The sequence below is a fragment of the Saimiri boliviensis genome, chromosome 5 (genome assembly GCF_048565385.1).
Source record: "Saimiri boliviensis isolate mSaiBol1 chromosome 5, mSaiBol1.pri, whole genome shotgun sequence".
Lineage (NCBI taxonomy): Eukaryota > Metazoa > Chordata > Mammalia > Primates > Cebidae > Saimiri > Saimiri boliviensis.
In genome coordinates this window covers 79435739-79454609 of record NC_133453.1, presented here as the reverse complement: position 1 = coordinate 79454609, position 18871 = coordinate 79435739, and the positions used below count along the sequence as shown (strand labels likewise).

General features: G+C 38.9%; 1 protein-coding gene and 1 long non-coding RNA gene across 8 annotated transcripts in view; one reads left to right on the top strand and one right to left on the bottom strand.

Annotated features, from left to right (window-relative positions):
- The window catches only part of LOC120364333 (uncharacterized), a 28010-nt gene extending 18892 nt beyond the window's left edge, over positions 1-9118 (top strand). The window contains exons 3-4 of one of the 3 annotated variants that reach the window (XR_005579612.2): positions 751-865; positions 1691-9118. This is a non-coding gene — a long non-coding RNA (uncharacterized LOC120364333). Of the gene's footprint in view, positions 1-750 lie in introns of all 3 variants that reach the window. The other 2 variants (XR_012517746.1, XR_012517745.1) reach the window with 2 other exon arrangements.
- Positions 1-18871, bottom strand: part of ITGB6 (integrin subunit beta 6) — a 132362-nt gene that overhangs the window by 2366 nt on the left and 111125 nt on the right. For all 5 annotated transcript variants that reach the window (XM_010329800.3, XM_010329794.3, XM_074399626.1 and 2 more), the window contains 3 exons: positions 16346-16443; positions 11215-11334; positions 5669-5835 (listed from right to left, as the gene is read on the bottom strand). In XM_010329800.3, coding sequence (XP_010328102.3) covers positions 5669-5835; positions 11215-11334; positions 16346-16443 — 385 coding nt within the window. The remainder of the gene's footprint in view (positions 1-5668; positions 5836-11214; positions 11335-16345; positions 16444-18871) is intronic.

The window sequence follows — 18871 nt, the reverse complement described above, 5'->3', positions numbered from 1 at the left end:
TTTAATAATGCATGAATTTATGGATAGAAAACAAGGCTTTGGTTGTTGTGCTCACTGCTGTTTTCCCAGCACTGAGTCCCTGCCCCAGAGCAGGGACTCAGTGTGTATGGAATGAGTAGCATGAACAGTGATAGGTGAACCAAAAGTGAAATCAAAGCCAAAAAAGTAAAAAACAGGAAAAGTGAAACTGCTAGAAACATAAAAAAATGAATGACACAGTATCTGCCTTTAACAAACGTGTTACTGATGAGAAGCATCAAACAAAGGGCACAAATAATCGTGCTAAGATGAGATTAAAACTCAGAAAGGGGAGAAAGTAGTTGCTTAGGAGGAGTGAGGAACCATCCTCTGGACAGCTAACACTCGCCCCGAGTAGCGAAAGAACCAGCTGTCTTTTGCTTGCTATGCAAAACAGTGTGTAAGACTACCACAAGAGACTGATGTGGGGGACCCTGGGGTCATGAAAGAGTAGCAGTCCAAAGCCAGGCCAGGCAAAATGGCTTTGACCCGGCTGATTCCCCCAGGAGTCTGGGAGTGCTGATCATCTGGGGGAGTGGGGAGGTTGGATTTGGGACTCCTGGGTAGCTCAGCTGTGCTGTTTGGGTTGTAGATGTACCCTACGTGCCAACAGCAGTGGTGCTATAGCCAAGAGGATCTGAAGGTTCAGAAGGACCAAACCTCTCTCTCTAGTTGTTCCAGGCAGGAGGAAGCTGTCTGGGTAAGGTAGTTTCTTCTCTCCCACTTTCTAAGGTTGACCACACAGACTATGGCATCAGACAGCCTGGGTCCAAACCCAGCTGCACCACACAACTATACTGAAGCCACTCTGAGCATCGGTGTCCACATCTGTGCCTACCTCATCCAGGTAAAGTATTTTAGCACTATGTGTAGCACATAGCAAATGCTCCGTAAATGCTGTCTCTATTCATTAGTTCCTGCTTGTAGCTTTTCTTCACATTTGGATTTTCCTTTTCTTTTAAGTTTTAGAGAGGATTATAAAGATATTTTCCCCCAGGGCTTTGGTACAGTTAATATTTCTAAGCCCATTACTGAGTATGTATTGAATCCAGGTACCACCTCTTACCCTCCAAGTTAAAATCTCATACTTTGATCACCTTATTCCATGAACTATAGCTATGGTAGCAATTTCTAGGTGTAGATTTGAAAAAAAAAAAACATGATTATATGATTGTCTTTGCTTGCTTGGTACATTTCTTTTAGCTTTCAGAAGAATTGAATAAAACTGGAAATACTCCCTGAACTTTCCCACTCATTGACCTCAGCACCCTCACTGTGAGTGGGAATCACACCTGCACCAATTTCTACGTTGTCCAGAGCCAGTGGCCTGACCTCTGACTGAGTGACATGTTACCTTTGTTTGTGCCTTTGAAGAGATATGCTCTCTCTATAATAATAAAGCTCTCAGAAAAGAGCTTCCTTGGCTGGTGGTGGATGTGGGTGAAAGCTAGGTTGGCATATTGCTTCTATGCCTGAGAACAGCCTAGATAATTCTGAGGGACCTCTAGATCTCATCTAGTTCTACTGCCCTAAGAATTGGAGATTTTGAAGGCAAAGGGCAGACTGATGTGATTTTAGATGTACATGGAGTCTCATTTGCAAACAAAAATCATGCATGGAATTCTACTAAGTTTGAGAGACTAGAATGTAGTCTCTCGAATTTTGGTTACAGGAGAATGAGGGACTCAGCTGAAGAAACAAGATGGAAAAAAGTAAGAGGTTCAAGCCAGCAATGACAGCGTGAGCCTGTCCTGGAGGAAGTGGGAGCCTTGGAGCCTTTGTGAACAGAAACGATACTCTGAAAGAGGACACAGGCTGTGAACAGGGTCAGTTTAGAGCTCTGTAGGACCAGGTACTTTTTTGTGGGTGCACCCTATGTCATGTCAAACATAGAAAATACACCCATATCCCACACTGAATATAACTGATGTGCATTATGAGGAGGTGACATTGACAGGATAACAAAGTTATTTAGTAGATACTTAGTTGAATGTCTAATTTTGATGGTGGAGTTTTCATTCTGTATTTTAAAGCAACTTCATTCATTCAGGTCTGCAATATTTTGTGAGTCCCTTGCAAAACTGGTTTAGGGCCAAGGCATTGCTTATAGGGAGGGATGGGTAGAGCAGACTTCAGCAGAGTAAGAGGGTAAGGCGGAAGCGTAAAAGTGGACAAAGAGCAAGTACATATTGCCGTTGTGTGTGGTAGGGCATTTCCTGGCCTTCGCTGAAGATCAGAGGTCAGGAGAATGCATTGAGTTTTGTTTCAGGAGGACGTGTGGAAATGTCCATACTGCCTCCTCTAGTGCTCTGCCGATTGGAACCTCTCTACACAGGATTTCCAGCAGAAATGCAGGCTTGAGTCCTGCTCTATTTCAGGTGAGTCTGCACTCCACTGCTCAGAAAAGATCAGTTTTCCCCTAACCATCTAGGGTAACCAGGCTGATTCCCCCAGGAGTCTGGGAGTGCTAATTTAGGCTGTGGATTCCGCAAATGCAGTGGCACATTTTTTCAAGATTGAAAAAGTGGTAATAAGAAAACTCTGTCATGACCCACAGCTTTCTTTATGATCACCTAACTGCCAAATGCAGACCTGATTTGCTTAGCACAGTACAAAATCAATCCATGACTTCAAGAAATGTCAGGCTGAAAATTTTTTTTTTGCCGCAAGTTAATGACTTGTCATCCTAGAAAAAAATGTCTAATCAAAGATGAATTTAAATATGTTTCATTTGTGTTTTTATAAAGAATATGTGGGGGTGGCATTATTTTTAAAGCGTAATAAAAAGGTAACCTTTCTTTACAGCTGCTCTGAAATGTTTCAGGAGGTAGGAGTAAAGCTCTTTCTGTCTTGAACCCTGTCACTTTATGAGTCCAATGCAGTCCTATGGCCAGGAGGCCAGATTGTTCCTATTGTCCCTGGAAGGCCCTGGGTTTCAAAGACCAGTCAAATCCACTTCTTGAAGAAGAAATAGGTTTTAGAGAAAAACTCAGTGAAATTGAAGACCCTAAAATGTGTGCAGTGAGCGACATTTTTTTTTCAAGTAGGTATTAGTAAAATTTAAACTGAATCATTTGAGTTTAAACCTTTTTTGTATCCATGTGAATAATTACTAACCAGTCATTATCTAGTCAGGAACAATCAAACAATTGCTATTCAAAGAAACTCAATTTAATAAGGGAATAATATTTTCCATTTATGCTGGTTTTCTGTTTAATGCATATTTAGGTCACATGCTAGATGAAGAAACAACAAAAATTCGGCATTTGAATTTCAGTGATGTTCTACATCCTGAGGGAGAACAATTCATGTTTTTGGGGAAATTAACTGTTAATTAAAATGTTATTTTAAAGATATTAATCACTTGTCAGTATTTATGCCTCTGTATGAGAACACTGAAATGTGCTGGTTAGTAGATACACCTCACATAATTGCCCAAGTGTGTGTTTGTGGAGCACCTGCTTATTATTTCCAGGAGGGTCAACCAAAAGCTGTGCTTAGAAGAACAACGAATAATTAGGCTTCAGCTTCAGCATGCACCAAAAGTTGGGGAAGTCCCTTAACTTCTCTGAGCCTCGGTTTACCTTCTTTCAAAATGGGAATACCAGGTTTATGTCATGGGGTTTGCTGCTATTGACCTTTGTGGCAACTTAACCACATTATTTTACCTGGTTGCCCTTCTCACCATTGCCAGGCATTTGTTGGAGAGCTGATGAAAGTAAAAAATAACATCTGTGGCTAGGGATCAGGTGAAGTGAACTGTCCTACAACTTTGGGCTCATTAGTACTGTGTTCTAAGTTGCCAAGCTAACTTGTCTGTTTACCTTTTACACTGTTAGAGATGAGTAAATTATATCTTCTCCTGAGGAATCTTGCTTAATTATGGGAAATCCATACATTCACAAAAAGAGGAAAGGCTATACAACAAACCTTCAAAGACCCGTCACTCAAATTCAACAGTTATCACAATTCTGCCACACCTGCTTCAACTATCTCTCCATCCCTCTCTCTCGGCTGAATTATTTCAAAGCAAACTCCAGCTTTCATTTCCTTTCACTCCTTCAGTATGCATCTCTAAAAAGTATGGATATTTTCTAGCAATATCAGCATTGCCATTATCTTACCTAATCAAATTAACCACACTTACCTGCTATCACTCTAATGCTCTGTGTGTATTAATCTTTTTTCAATAGTTTTATACATTTATTTATTATTTATTTTGGAGACTGGGTCTCACTCTGTCACTCAGCCTGGAATGCAGTGGCACGATCATGGCTCATTGCAGCCTTGACCTCCTGGTTCAAGCAATCCTCCTGCCTTAGCCTCCCAAGTAGCTGGGACTACAGGTGTGCACCACTATGCCTGGCTAATTTTTGTATTTCTTTTTTGTAGAGACAAGGTTTCACCATGCTGCCTAACTCAAACTCCTGAGCTCAAGCGATCTAATCCTCCTGTCTTGGCTTCCCGAAGTTCTAAGATTACAGGTGTGAGCCACCATGCCTATCCTTTTTTCCAGGTGTTTTGAAGGTGGATTATTGAAATCATGATCCAAACAAGATCCATACATTGCATTTGGCTGTTGTATCTAAAGGCATTTTTAGTGGAAAGATAAAGTAGATAAAATTTTTCATTGTTCATTGTACTGTACCATATATTATGATTAATTTAGAATAATTGCATAAAATATAAACATCCATTATCAAGATAAATGTATCAAAAATGGAAAATTCCATTTGCTTTCCGAATTGGAGGCATTGCTATAAAATTTGTTAACATGAATTTATTTGGGTGGATGAACCCAAAGGAGCATTGTGCCTGCCTGTATTTCCTCCAGTGATATCATTGTTGTTGCAATCAGCGATGTAAGGTAATTGATGTTAGATACCTGGACACATCATTAGAAATAGAGAGATGAAATTAAAACCATGAAATTGTTTCTAGGGGTCTCTAGAAATGTAATTATCTCTCCTGTGGAAAAGAAACACAGAAAACTATAGTCCTGTTTTCTGTTTGCCTCCTGTGAAGAGAAGACACTTAAATTATTTCTACTGAGTTTACATACTTAAAGGTTGAAACTTTTGTTTTTTTTTCCAGGTCACTGTTTAAAATTTATGTCATTCAGAGAAACTAACTGCATGACATTTAAAAAATCATCTCAATTTTGCTTTGTAACCTACTATATCGGTAACAAGTACTTCCATAGAAATTGGCATGAACTATAATACTACTTATGAACATTATTCCATTCATTATAACAAAACCAATTTATGGAAATGTTTAGATACAGCACCTGTGCTTTATCAAATAGGGCCTGAGGGATACTCTTAGTGGTAAGGAAGTAAAATATACTTTCCTGACGTCCCTGAGCAGTTGTCTCAGGAGCCTCAAGAGACTCTTCATTGTGGTGGAAATTCCCACTGCACTGAGACAGATATATGCTATGAGGGTCATCTGGGTCTAAAGAATGGGTAGAGGTTCCTTTGACCCTGAAGCAGAACAGAAATCAAAGCTGTTGGGGTCATGGTGAGAGTGGTAGAGAAAAAAATGTGACATTTGAACCCTCAGAGCAGAAGAAAGCTGAGCCCCTCAATATCTTCCACCAGGATCTTTCTCCCCTAGACAAGAGGTAAAGCTCTAAATTTTCACGTACCGTTTGCCACTTGGCTTTTGATCGTTCTGCTTCAAATTTAGCAACTTCTTTACGATCATGAAATGACACCAGCAGCTTCCAGATACACAGTAGGACAACCCCAATGAGAAGAATAGCCAGGGAAACCCCCAACATGATCATGGGAATGTTTGGAGGCTTTGGACAATCTGCAGAAATAAAGAAAATTATAAGAAGGTGGTAAAGTCAACAGTTTGACATTGGAAAGCCATTTCTTATTGGATTTTCCATCTACATTTTGAGCAGCAGAGGATAAATATTGACACCACTATTGCCTTGCTGAAATTTTAAAAATGAGTTACTTGTTAAAGGGTAGTCCTGCCTTCCTTCAAAGTAGAACAAAAGATAAAGGAAGAACTTAGTTACTCAAAGTAAATGGATCTAGACTTGATGGCCAACTTTAAAAGAGAATCCAAAAGAGTGATAATTAATGCACGTGGAATATTTAGAGGATTAAGAAAAAAACTAGTTTAATCACTAAAAATGGTCTCTTCTGAGTCCATGATAAAGCAGAGATGGAGTGTGTGTGTGTGTGTGTGTGTGTGTGTGTGTGTGTGTGTGGTATGTAATCACTTTTTCTTAGACCTTGTTGAATCATGGGCAGTCTAGGAGACTGTATTAAAAGTTACATAAAACCTATCCCTTGAAAAGATTACTATTTCCTTCTTTCTTTACAGACAGTAGACAATGATAGCTTTCAGTTCTGTTTTGGTGAACCGTAATGCAGTAGTCTGGTTTGGGGGAAGTTCTAGACTAGAGTCAAGAGAGGTGGATTCACTTCCCATCTGATGTACGTGGCTATGTGAATGTGATCCAGCCCATTGATCTCTCTTTGAGTCTCAGGCCCTTCATCTGTAAAACAAAGTTCAGTGTTCCCTTAACTTTTCTAATGACAACAATAAGCTGAAGTGTTCATGTTTATTACTAACACAGCTTCCTATATCCTTTCCCCAATATTCTGATTCAGTGAGTATTGGGTAAGGCCACCAATCTTTTATTATTAAATATTCTAAATGATTCTTATCTTCAAGGAAGTTTGGAAAATTAGATGTTCTGTAGGGTCCTTTCAACCTGAATATTCTATGAAATGTTATTTTGACTCTATTGATGAAATTAATATAATTTTGCAATCATACAGTACTTTTCCTCATTCACAGCAGAATGACTAATAGTCCTTGCAGTATGCCTCGGAGATGGTACATTTCTTAATGAAACATCATAATTATGCTCTCCTCTTTCATGGAAAAAAATCCCACATAAATTTATCATTACATATCTGCATCTCCCTCTGCAAGAAATAAGGCAAAATCCATGGTATCCAGGGAGGAAATAAATCATGCTTAGTTTATCCTAAGTCTTACTGCTTTTAGATATTTAATAAGGAGAGTTATTCACATATGACTAGTCATACTATCTTTAAGGTAAGGATCTAGAGTCGATGTGAATCTGAGTGGGACTAATTACCCACTAACAGCGTGATGCCTGGCCTCACACACTTTTGTTCTTTGGCCAAGAAACCATGTAAGGAAATTATGCAGAAATAAATAAAGGAGTTAATGACATAGCTATTACTGTATGAAGATCTAAAGACTATATTCTTGCATAGCAAATGAACCATAGCTGCCTCTAATATGTTAGCAACATTCCTGCAAATAAAGTAGCAAGCTTGTGTCATGAGAATATATGCTGGCTACATTTTTGGCTAAGAAATTTCTGGGGTGGGGCAGAGTTTGTTCCTGCTCGAAGCAAGATGAAGCTTGCTACAATCCTGCACCTGGACATGAATTAGGAGGCTCCTCCAGGAGGGACTAAAGAAGGAATGGGTGTGGTCTGGCAGAGAAAATTATTTTCAGAACTGAAAGTCTTCAGGAATTAACCATTTCTCAAGAAAAGATTTTGGCCCAAGTGCCAGAGAAGGTCTTACACTATAGAAATCTTCACTTTTCATACTCTGATGTTTCTTGAGATGCTCAGACTGCATATGGAGGTTTACATGGAAGAAGAGGGTCACCTCTATCATTGTGTACAGTGTTGCCTCTCGAGTGCAGGTTGATGCAGCACCTACTTCTAAGGTCCTGAGTATCTAACTCTGCTACGTGTGTTACCAAATTTGGTAGCTCAGTGTGCCTATTGAGTGCTTGAAATGTGACTTTCCCCAATTAGGTTACGCTGTATGTGTGAAATACACACTGATTTTGAACATTTGGTATGAAAAAAACGTAAAATATGTCAGCATTTATATTGATTACATGTTGAAATGACAATATTTTGGATAAAATGGTAAATACAATTCATTATCTGTTTCTTTTACCTTTTAACGTAATTACTAGAAATTTTAAATTATATATTGATTTGCCTAGCAGCTCTGTTGGATGAGGCTGATCTAACATCTTTTTGTGATTCAGAAATGTATGATGATTGTACAGCCAGTAGGAGGCAGTAGAGCACAGTGGTTCAGACCATGGGCTCCCGTCCAGGCTGTCAGAACTCTCCACATCAGCTCTGGCACGTAATTACTGCCAGGCCTAGCAAATTATTTAGTATCTCCATGCCTCAATTTCCTTACCTTTAAAATGAAAATAATAGTGGTACCTGTTTTATATGGTTGTTAAGAATATTAAGCGAATTAATACATGTAAAATATATAGAACATCTGGCAAATGGTATTAGTAAGGGCTCAAAAATGAGAGCTGCTAAAATAATAATTAATATTACTATAGTTACAGCAAATACAGCACTCTTTCCCGTTTTCTATCCTCATCACCTCAAGGGCCTCCTGAAGCCTCCAAGTTGGAACCTGTGGGTAAAGCATCTACACCAATTGGTACCTTCCAGCCAGGAAGCCTTCCCAACTATCATTCCTTGACTCCATTGTGGCTCTTATGCTCTGGAAGACCCCCAGATGGTGGAAGAAAGAAAGAAGATGAAAGAAAGTGCCTATGTCCACAGCACCCTAGTGGTGACCCTTCACTCAGTTCTTGTTTCAATTTGCTTAGAGGACCCTGGGGATCATCAATCTCCCCGCTCCTTTCTCACGTCTCAGTTTGCTGCTTCTACCCAAGCCTCCACCAGGCTACCTGGTCTGAAAGATGGGAGACCGGAGAGACTATGGGCTTCTGGGGACAGGTTCTGCTCTGCTGGCTCCTGGAAGCCCCAGGCACTCAACCATGCAGACATTTGTTGAGGAAGAGGGAGCCTGGAAGCTGTCAGGTGACTCTTGTTAAGCCTCAGGGAGGTCATTTTTTCCCTCACTTTTTCCTACTACAAAAACATAGGGATAATAACACACCATAATAAAAAGCATCAGGGCATCTGTGTGTGCTCTGCAGAATGGCATTTGTGGTGCCACTCGTATTGTGTGGAAGAATAAAAGAACAAACAACAGTTCAGTAATGAGGCGGCATTTAGCCCAAGGCATGTTTCACTGAAAAATCACTAACTAGATACAAAATTCTCTGAATTAAAAGCAGGACTTATTCTGGAAATTTGTTTTTGTTGTTTGGAACTCATTTTTTCAATAGAATCAATACTGTAAGGGATGGCTTTGATTTCAAGATAACTTGCTAAAGCCACTGCCACAGTCACAAAGGGTCAGGAGTGTAGTTGGAGAATTTTATTTTATAAGACAGATAATGAGCAGGCAGGATTTTTTGGTATTATAAAGTAATTCTTCCTTGTACTGCAGGATTCACCTTACGTTTCTCTAATGAATGGCCATAAGACACATTTTATGTATGCATTTCAAAGAAGATGGTTTATGTAAGATTTTTCCAGAGCATGTCTCCAGGAGCACTCTGCATACCTAGGCTTCAAGGCCAAGTTCACAATCATCTTCAGATTCCTCGGAATTTGCCAACCTTTATTTCTCCCTTACCCTCAGCAACTGCAATGTGATATTTTTTCTGATATGTTTTCTTGATTGGGATATAATGGTCTTGAGCCTACCTTTTGGTTCCCTTGACATTGGCGTGGTTTTTATGCTCTTAAGTGATGCCAATTTGATACCTTTGGTTTCAAGTTCAGGACTTGATATTTTATCAGCACATCGATAAGCAAGCACACACACAAAAAAACACATCTATCTGCTTTATGGCCTGGCCTTATCAATATTGTCTGGGGCAGAACTTAGGTTCCAAGCTTTTGCGGGGAGGAGTTCGAGAACAAGGTTTGGTGAGGTCTGATTTAATGCAGCTGTCATATCTGCAGGAACAGTTTAGGGAGGAACACATCACTAATTAAAGACAGAAAATATGAGGCACCTATGAGTAAACGACAACACAGTCCGTGTTGTTACGGCTGTCACTCACAGGGAGATTTTGGGACCGTTTGTAACAGGCTTGCCAGGGTAGTTGTTAAAATGCAGAGCCCTGGGCCACACCTCAGATGATGCTGCCTCGGGATATAGGCATTTTTAACAAGTTCCCCAATGGAGCCTGATACCCACTAAAATTTGAATCCTTCTCAATGAAAGTATTAATACTTTCTCACCTACTTTCTTCTCTACTAAATATAAACTTCTCTCTCCCTTTCACTGAATACAAAGTGTTTAAGGTTTTCCCAAGTCCTGAACTGACTCTTATGAGTTGGTGTGGGTGAAAATCCCTAGGTGCAATGGATTCCTTGACATCCTTCCTCACTTGCTGCTATGTCTTTTGTGATTCAGCATTATCATTTAATGACCTATTACCCTGAGTTAGGTATTGGCACTGTTTTATGTACATTATGCCATTACTCCTTGAGTAAACACTTAGAAAGAAGTACTATTATCTATATCATTTTACAGATGAGGAAATAGAGACTCAGAGATGCAAGTGTCTTCTAGAATGTCACTCAGCCATGAAATGGTGGGGAAGGATTTGAACCAAGGTTTGCCGGATTCACACTCTTTTAAAAAAAATGGACACATTCTTCTCTGTTACCCATTTCTAAAGATACACCTTTTGCTTATGTTGCATTGAATCCACTTACCTTTCCATATTTCATCAGCCAACTTTTTAGGAAGATGATGACCGGTGCAACTACAAGTCATCTGATCTGGTCTTTTTTTTTTTTTTTTTTTTAAAGATGGAGTCTTGCTCTGTACAGTAGCACTATCTTGGCTCAATGCAACCTCCACCTCCTGGGCTCAAGCAATTCTCCTGCTTCAGCCTCCCAAGTAGCTGAGATTACAGGTGTGCGCCACCACACCTGGCTAATTTTTGTATTTTTAGTAGAGATGGGGTTTCACCACGTTGGCCAGGCTGGTCTCCAACTCCTGACCTGAACTGACTGGCCTGTTTTGGCCTCCCGAAGTGCTGGGATTACAGGTGTGAGCCACCAGACCTGGCCCTTATCTGGTCTTAATGAGAGACACCGGAACATACTGACCCTTCTAACTGATATGTTTCAATCCTTGGGAAAGTTTACGGAACTTTGTCAAAAATTTGGAAATGTCTTTCCTGGCATGCTACCCAGAGCGATTTTCTTGATGTTTTATCGTCTCCTGTGTAGTATCACTTGCCATCGGCAGTGAAAGGTAAGCTACCCACCTTTTTCATTGATGCTGTGAATGATGGTTTTCCCCTCATTATCAGTAGTTATTAGGAATGTAATAAAACATTCATTTTCTCCTTGCAGAGAGCAGGTAACAGAACCATCCTTTGAGAAATCTGCAGATAATGGAAGTTATTTGGTTAAATGAGATTCCAAAAGAGATTACTTTAAAAACAAAAGTAGTATGGAGTTTTAATATGTAAATTAGAGTTTTCAGTGATGCAGAATGAGAATAGGAAAGGCATAGGTTTCTTTTTTCTCATTAAGTGAGGTTTCAATTTTTACTCACGTTCCAGAAGAACAGTTCCAGATGTGGTCAATCAGGACTGACCATCAAATATACCTATCAAACAGATATGGGCAGGATTGCAACAGGCTGAACGTACTTCAAGGCAGGTACCCAGAGCTGCCTTGGGAATAGAATGGTTTTGATTATGGTAAAGAGAAGGCTACAGGTTCTTCTTTGCTGAGAGAATGAAGGATGTCTAGATTACATTCCTGCACAGTTCAAACGGATTCTCATACTTTTAAAGGTGTCTTTCTCATACTGGCATAGTCAAGATTGCTGGCCATGTATTGTGACAACAGTAATATAAATTAATATCAGGAAACTGAGACTGAAGCATTATGTAGCTCAGAGACCAGCAGGATAAAGGTAAATGAATCCACAGTGATAGTTTGTCTGTCATTTAGTAGAGCTCCTTTCTTAATTTGAAAAAAAAAAAAAAAAATCCAGTTTTCCTCAAATCTTTTCCAAGTGGGAAGTTTTTTCTTATTGAGCTTATTCAAGAGGCAGAAAACAAATTTTATGGCAGAAATTAAAAGACAGTAAAATGGCCAATCTGAGATGCCAATACTATCTACCAGAAATTTTAGTAGTCCAGGACCTATATCAAAATTATGTGGCATTTTCCTAATTAAGAAAACAAAACAAACTTGCTTAACTGTTCTCTTATCTTTTAAGTTGGAGACTTTTCAATGACAGTTACAAACACTGCTTTTCAGAAACCTATAAGTAGAAGATCTTTTGCTCTTAACCTAAACGTTTAGGACATAGGTCCAAAATTAGTGTGTTATGCTGCAATGGACCAGAAGGTTAAAACTGGGGCTGCCCCTGATAATGTTGAACATACTTCTACTAGACTTAAAGGCCTCTCTCATTAGATTAAAAGTAAAAACATTAATAAAGCATAATCTAATGTGTTTTCTGATTCTAAGAAAAATTAAATAATAGCCTGTTTTTGGTACCAAAAAAAATGCCATAGCTCTTAAGTTGCTGTTTGTGGTCTTTATATTTCGTTCGAGATGAAAAACCCGACAGCGTCTGTGAGAAGAATACTTTGTATTATCTGAAAACAGGAACCAGCAAGACGTTTAGCATTATAAATTAGATTTCAGATGTTGGATTTAAGTGCCCAGACTTTTTTTGAACCCATGAGAAAGATCTATTACATGGGAATATTAAGAAATCTAATTACAAGTCATCCCAGTCTAGTCATTGCCAAGTGATTATGGTCATCTAAGTCACCTGGGAATTTTGAAAACATAGATTCTGGGGACCCACCCTTGGGTATTCTGATTTGAGAAGTTGGCTGTAGGCACAGGAGCTTGCACACTTAGTGAGTTGTTTAATAAGTATTTTTAAGAAGGTGATTCTCTTTAAGAGATTTGCTGAGATGTGTGTTATTTCACATGTTTGATTGCAAATGCTACTGCATATATAATTCGTATGTTGGTTATTTTATTTGGGTTTTACCACACCTCCTGTTACCTTGCCACTCCAATTAACTAGGATTCATGAAGTCTTGGGGACTTTGCGTTTTATCGGAGTGTTTCCCCCTCTCTGCGGTAACAGTGCAGGCTCACTGTGCTCCCTTTGAACATACTTAATGGAACATTTTATTCTGAGGTAGGAAATATGTGAATGGCTTATCATACTCCTTTCAGTAATATTAACCATGTTTTTAAACATTTTCTTTCAAATAGCTGCACTGAAGCCTAGGGAGGCTTACTTGACCTGGCCGGGGTTATTTAAGTGTTAATGGAATGGCAGAATATGACCTTTGAGTCACAACTCCTATCTTGCTTTAATTACCTCGCCACTCCTTTTCATGACTGTTACAGCTCTAGATGTAGCGTGTTCAGTAGTGTTTGAGTATTGAAATAGTATTATAAAATGTGCAATGACAGATTTGCGTAATTCACTGCTAAGGTTTCCTTTTGTTGTTCATAGAGAATGGACCTCTCTTTTTTCTTTTCCTTTGTGAATGTCTACAGTGCTGCTCTAGAATAATACAATGAAAATAACAAGCCAGGCAGTCCATGGAACCATACTCAGAGAAGGAAGAAATGTGAAAACAGGGGTGAGGAGGTGGGCCTGGGGTCCAGGGATGGTGTGAAAAATACAAAGCATCTGCACCACTGAGTCAAGATGGCCATATGTTTAAGACCTCAGCCCTAGGATTAGTTAGCAGTTTTCAAAAAACAAAACAACATCAACAGCAAAAACAGAAAAATAATAACATTTCCCAAGGAAAAAATAAGGGGTTTATAGTCAGATAAATTTGGGAATCCTTCATTTATTCCCGTTCCTCCCCTTGTCATTCCTGAGGATGCACAACGCACACTTAATTTATATGCATAACAACTCTTAGAAGTCCTGCAAAGAAAACAAGAAACTCAGTTTCCTGTTTTTAAGATTTATATGACCAGGGTGCCTTTTTCCATGTAATGCTTTCATATCTAGGATTGCATGGAATATACTTTGAGAAACAATTCTCTGAGTACCTGCATGTTAGGGCAAATTAAAAATATGACTCTCAAGCTGGCCACTGTGGTGCACACTCATAATCCCAGCACTTTGGGAGGCTGACGCGGGCAGATGACTTGAGCTCAGGAGTTTGAGACCAGCCTGGCCAACACGGCAAAATCCTATTTCTACAAAAACTACAAAACATTACACTGCATATGGTGGCACATGGCTGTCATCCCAGGTACTCATTAGGCTGAGCCTGGAAGATTGAGAATGCAGTGAGCCTTGATCGCACATTACACTCCAGCCAGAGAGACACAGTGAGGCCTTGACTCCAAAAAAAAAAAAAAAAGACTCTCAGTAAAATGGGATAAATAAGGTTAATAGCATGTCTTTTGATATGCCCACCTACCGTACAATTGAGGAACAATCATACAGATTATAAAGTTGCGTTTTTATTTTACTCTCCAGGAGTAAAATAAAATTCCCTTCATTGGGGGAAGGGTAGGTTGTTAAAAGACTCTTAGGATGAGCAAATATGATGTGATCCTTTCAAGGTAGTATGATCAGTAACACAACTGGGTGAGTAACTTGAAATAAAGCTCATAAAATGGCTCATTAGAAAAGTGGCTTTTAAACACAACCTAAATTAAAGATATTTCTTTCTCTCAAATTCATTCAGATTAGTACTTTAAATGGTATCAGTAATCCAATTTTTATATTCAATCTCTGAGTTAGAAATGGTTGTATTTCCCTATTTTGAAATAATTTTTCAAATACACAAAACAATAACGTAAATATTTTAAATGCCACTGGAGCCCTACTCTTCCTCTCCAATCTCAGCATTTATGATAATCTACTCAAAAAATTGTGTACTTAAATATAGTAAGTACCTTGTTCATGCCATTATGACTTACATGTATGTAAGGTTTACTTCTTTTTTTCTTCAACACATTAGATTTCCCATGTTCCTAGTGCACTGAGGCCTAGAAATTCTCAGAGCATTTTCTGCAATTTGTACACATTTCTCAGAAACACTTGGTAAATATCCCCATTGCTTGCTGTGAAATGAGCCCAGAGGTGATGCTGGGACTTTGCACCAGGCACAAATGTGGGAATTCCACAGAGGCTGCCTGCTCAGTGCTTTGATGTATCTTGTTTTTGGTAGTAGTGTAAGGTGCACACCATCTTGTCTAATTTACTGCTATTTGGCACGTTTATCTTTGGTTACAAGAAAAGCATTGGTGAGGGGTTTTATGAGCACACATCATGACCCTCCATATAGGATAATCCAATTGTGCATAGCCAGAACTCTCAATTTTGAAACAATGTAAGTAATTTTCAAAATAATATAAAGTTCATTAACTCATTCCATACTGAACATGGATTAATTTCTGTATTCCAATTCCATATATTCAAGAGACATATCCTGGAGGTTCACACATAATTGGCTTATTTCACTTCACCTGAGCTACATCTTGGTCACATCTCTAATGTGTGCAGAGTGGTAATTCTACCCTGAGTTGCATGATAATGCAGCAAGTTCAGGATGATACAAAATTAAATTCTCCCAGGTTGTCTCTGTTGGAAGAGTCGGTCATCACCTTTGTTTTAAAGTCCACAAATTATTGTTTAAACAGCATTGCCAGTTAAAAAACAAAACTATTTAAATATTTGAGGTGCAATTTTGCCTCTAGACTCTGATTCTAAGTAATTAAATTAAAAATGACAGATGAAAGCAAGAGCAGTTTGCTTAGCATAAAAAGAATAGGTCCTTCTTGTATTTTGCGGAGTAAGGCAACAGGGAATTAAGGATGGCCATGGTAATGCCCATGTTTGGAAGGCTGGGAATAAAAGTATATGGAGGGGTGGAAAAATGGTCACTAACCAGAAAACACCCAGTATCTGGGAGCCACCATCTGGAGCACTGTTTTCCAGCTGGCTTTATCTTATCTTGAAAAAAGCAATTGGATGATAAAGGGTGAATTCAGGTTTGGGGGCTAACATTTAGCCATTTCTTCAATTTTTCTCGCTTTCTAGTTTGAAAAATATAGCATTCTGGAATTTCCTACAGTTGAATTTGTTAAACAGAGGTGAACTTGGCAACAGAGCTGAAGTCAAATAGAACAGCCACACCTCTGAAATGCTTGTGTCCTGAGCCGTCAAGTTTCTAGCTTTACAGGATGCATTTACTCTTAAAAAATGAATGTGAGTGAGCTAATGCCCTGGTACAAATAAAGTCAAGTGACTAAATAGCCCTCAATTCACAACGGGTCAAGAACTATGCCTCTCAAGAACGACATAAGGAAATTAAAAAACAAAACCAAAAACCAAAAAAAAAAAAAAAAAAACAAAACCGTTAAGACAAGCAGAACCTTCTTCTTCACTGATGGTCGCACCAGCTAGTTTGCACTTGTCCACACATTCTTCTCGGGCTTGGCCAACTGCTGACAGGTGGCACTCAATGCAGCTCCTGTGGATAGTATGCAACAATGTATCAGTTCATGCTGGTGGAAGATAGATTTGCAGCTTGAATATTGCTTTACTGCTGTTGCTGCAGTTTGTGCTATAGGAGTATCTCACAGATGTCATTATCTTTTATTACTTTCAGAAAGATAGTTAAGTGATGTCCAAGTGAACACTGAATTATTCTGAATTGCACTCAGTAATCAATGTTCCCTGAGCCAGCTTTGATGTAGCTACTAATTTTATTTACCTATAATGATTGCTCCGGATTGGTTAAGTAAACAAACAAAGAAAATAAATTATTGATTTACCTGTTTTCATTTTACTTTTTTCTAGGGAGAGCTATGTTCCTAAAATATGATTAGAGACGAGGCAAAATTTTGAATTTCTTAACAGAATGGTCTATACCTTAACCAGAATTTCAAGAACGATTAGTGGACTTATATGATTATTGTAAAAATTCACTTTTCTGTAACTCTTTTGAATAAGCCTAAGTCTTAATGAAGGTGTTTTCAAGAGCTGTGGATAAGAGCCTGGATCCTCATTAATACAGACTTTTAAATAAAAGATCACTATTTATAGAAAAGTACATTTCCAAGAACATCGTCCAAGAATTAAGCTACTCTAAAGACATCTATAGAGCAAAGTAAAATTTAGACCCTGAATTAATCTTGTGCTGAAAATCACTTTGCAAATAGATTGGGCTTGTTGTAATTCAAAACAGCAAAAGTTTTTTACTGTGGACACACATTATACAGTCTCTCTGTCCTCTGGCCATGGAAATGTATGCTCTACCAAGAGCTTGAAACACATCCCACCTCCATCCATAACTCAGCAAATCTCAGCTGAAACTGCACTTCCTTAGGCAAACCTTCACTTAACATTAGACCGATCAGTTCCCTTGCAGTGGAAGCCTCAGGATTTTTCCACAGGAGGGGCAATGTGTCAGGCAGTGGGAAAGGTTTTACTGTGAAGTTTTGCCTTGGCATTGCAAATGCATTGCTCTTATCTAGATTGTATATTTATTTGGCGTGGTTTTGAAGGGGTCTGTTGATCCCTTAAAATCTCTTCGCCTTTGTGCATCTCACTGATGGCTGCACTAGCTAGTCTGGTAGCCTTATCCCCTGCTGTAGCGTTCCATAGCATTCTCTATATTCTTTATTAAAAACTGTCGGCCTAGACAGCATTACAATCACTTTAAAAGATGTCTATCTTTCCCGCTAAACTCCCTGTACCTGTGAAGGCAGAGACTGGAGCTGTTTCAGTCATCATTGCATTGCTCATGGCCTAATATGATTCTTAGCATAGAGTAGGCACTTAATACCTACTTGATAAATGAATACATGTGTGAATAAATGAAAAAAAAAGGACTCATCTCAAAACTAACATAAATACGAAGGAGGTCATTCTACCTGATTTCCAAATTCAAACGGCTTTGATTGTAAATTTTGTAACTTGTAATTCAGATTTAAGATTGAATCATTTATAGAGAAGATGAAAGAGAAGAGTAATAGAAGAAACATCTTGAAGGGACATTTTACATTAGAGCCTATTCAAATCATCCTAATCATGTCCTTGTGCTTCTCCTGACATGTGTCTTGTCTTAGTTTGAGTGACAATGGAAGAGAAGTTTTGACACCTGAATGATGAGTAACCACTGAGTGAAAAATTGCTTTTCTCACCCTGTTTATGTCAGAAATGCAAATGTCACCGTTTTGGGTATCAGAGTTAATGAAAATCTGAAATGTTTATGCATATTTGCTGCATAATACATTATCCAGTGCAATATCGTAACAGTCATTTTGGAGGCTAGCTTCACTTGACCTACAAATGTTGCCCCAATTTCGTTAAGAAATTGTGAGGTTTTATTGTTGTTATTGTATATATGATATAAAAGAAAATACACAATAGCTGTGCATAATGGCAACCAAAGAAAGGCGCCAAAGAGCATGGGTGGTAAAGAAGCAGGAGAGAATTGAAAGCTAAGATTGTCTTTCTGCCTTTTTGCCTCTGTGAGTCTATAGTTAGGAATGAATCAGTAAGGTCAGGCTATAAACTTCCAGATAAGAAAGAAGCTTGTCTGTTTCCCCAGAAAAGGTACTGACTGCCTGTGGGTGTCCTTCATCTACCTCCAGGGCATTCCTTATGTGTGGCTGGTATTGTAATGGAGAGGTGATCTGATGTTATCAGTGTGGGACATCAGCTTGACTTCCCCATGCTAGTCTCTAGCAGAAATGTGACATTGTGATTCTGCCTAATCAGGACTGAGAAAGAGGTAAGCCAGAGATTGATGTTCCAGGCTGAGGATCACAGAGGTCCTGTGGGTTTTGATGGATGTTTGGAGACCAAACCCAGCAAATACAATCTGAGGTCTGAGTTTACAAAAAGGCCATTATAAGTTTGATCACCACAAACCTATCCAAACAGAGGAAAGC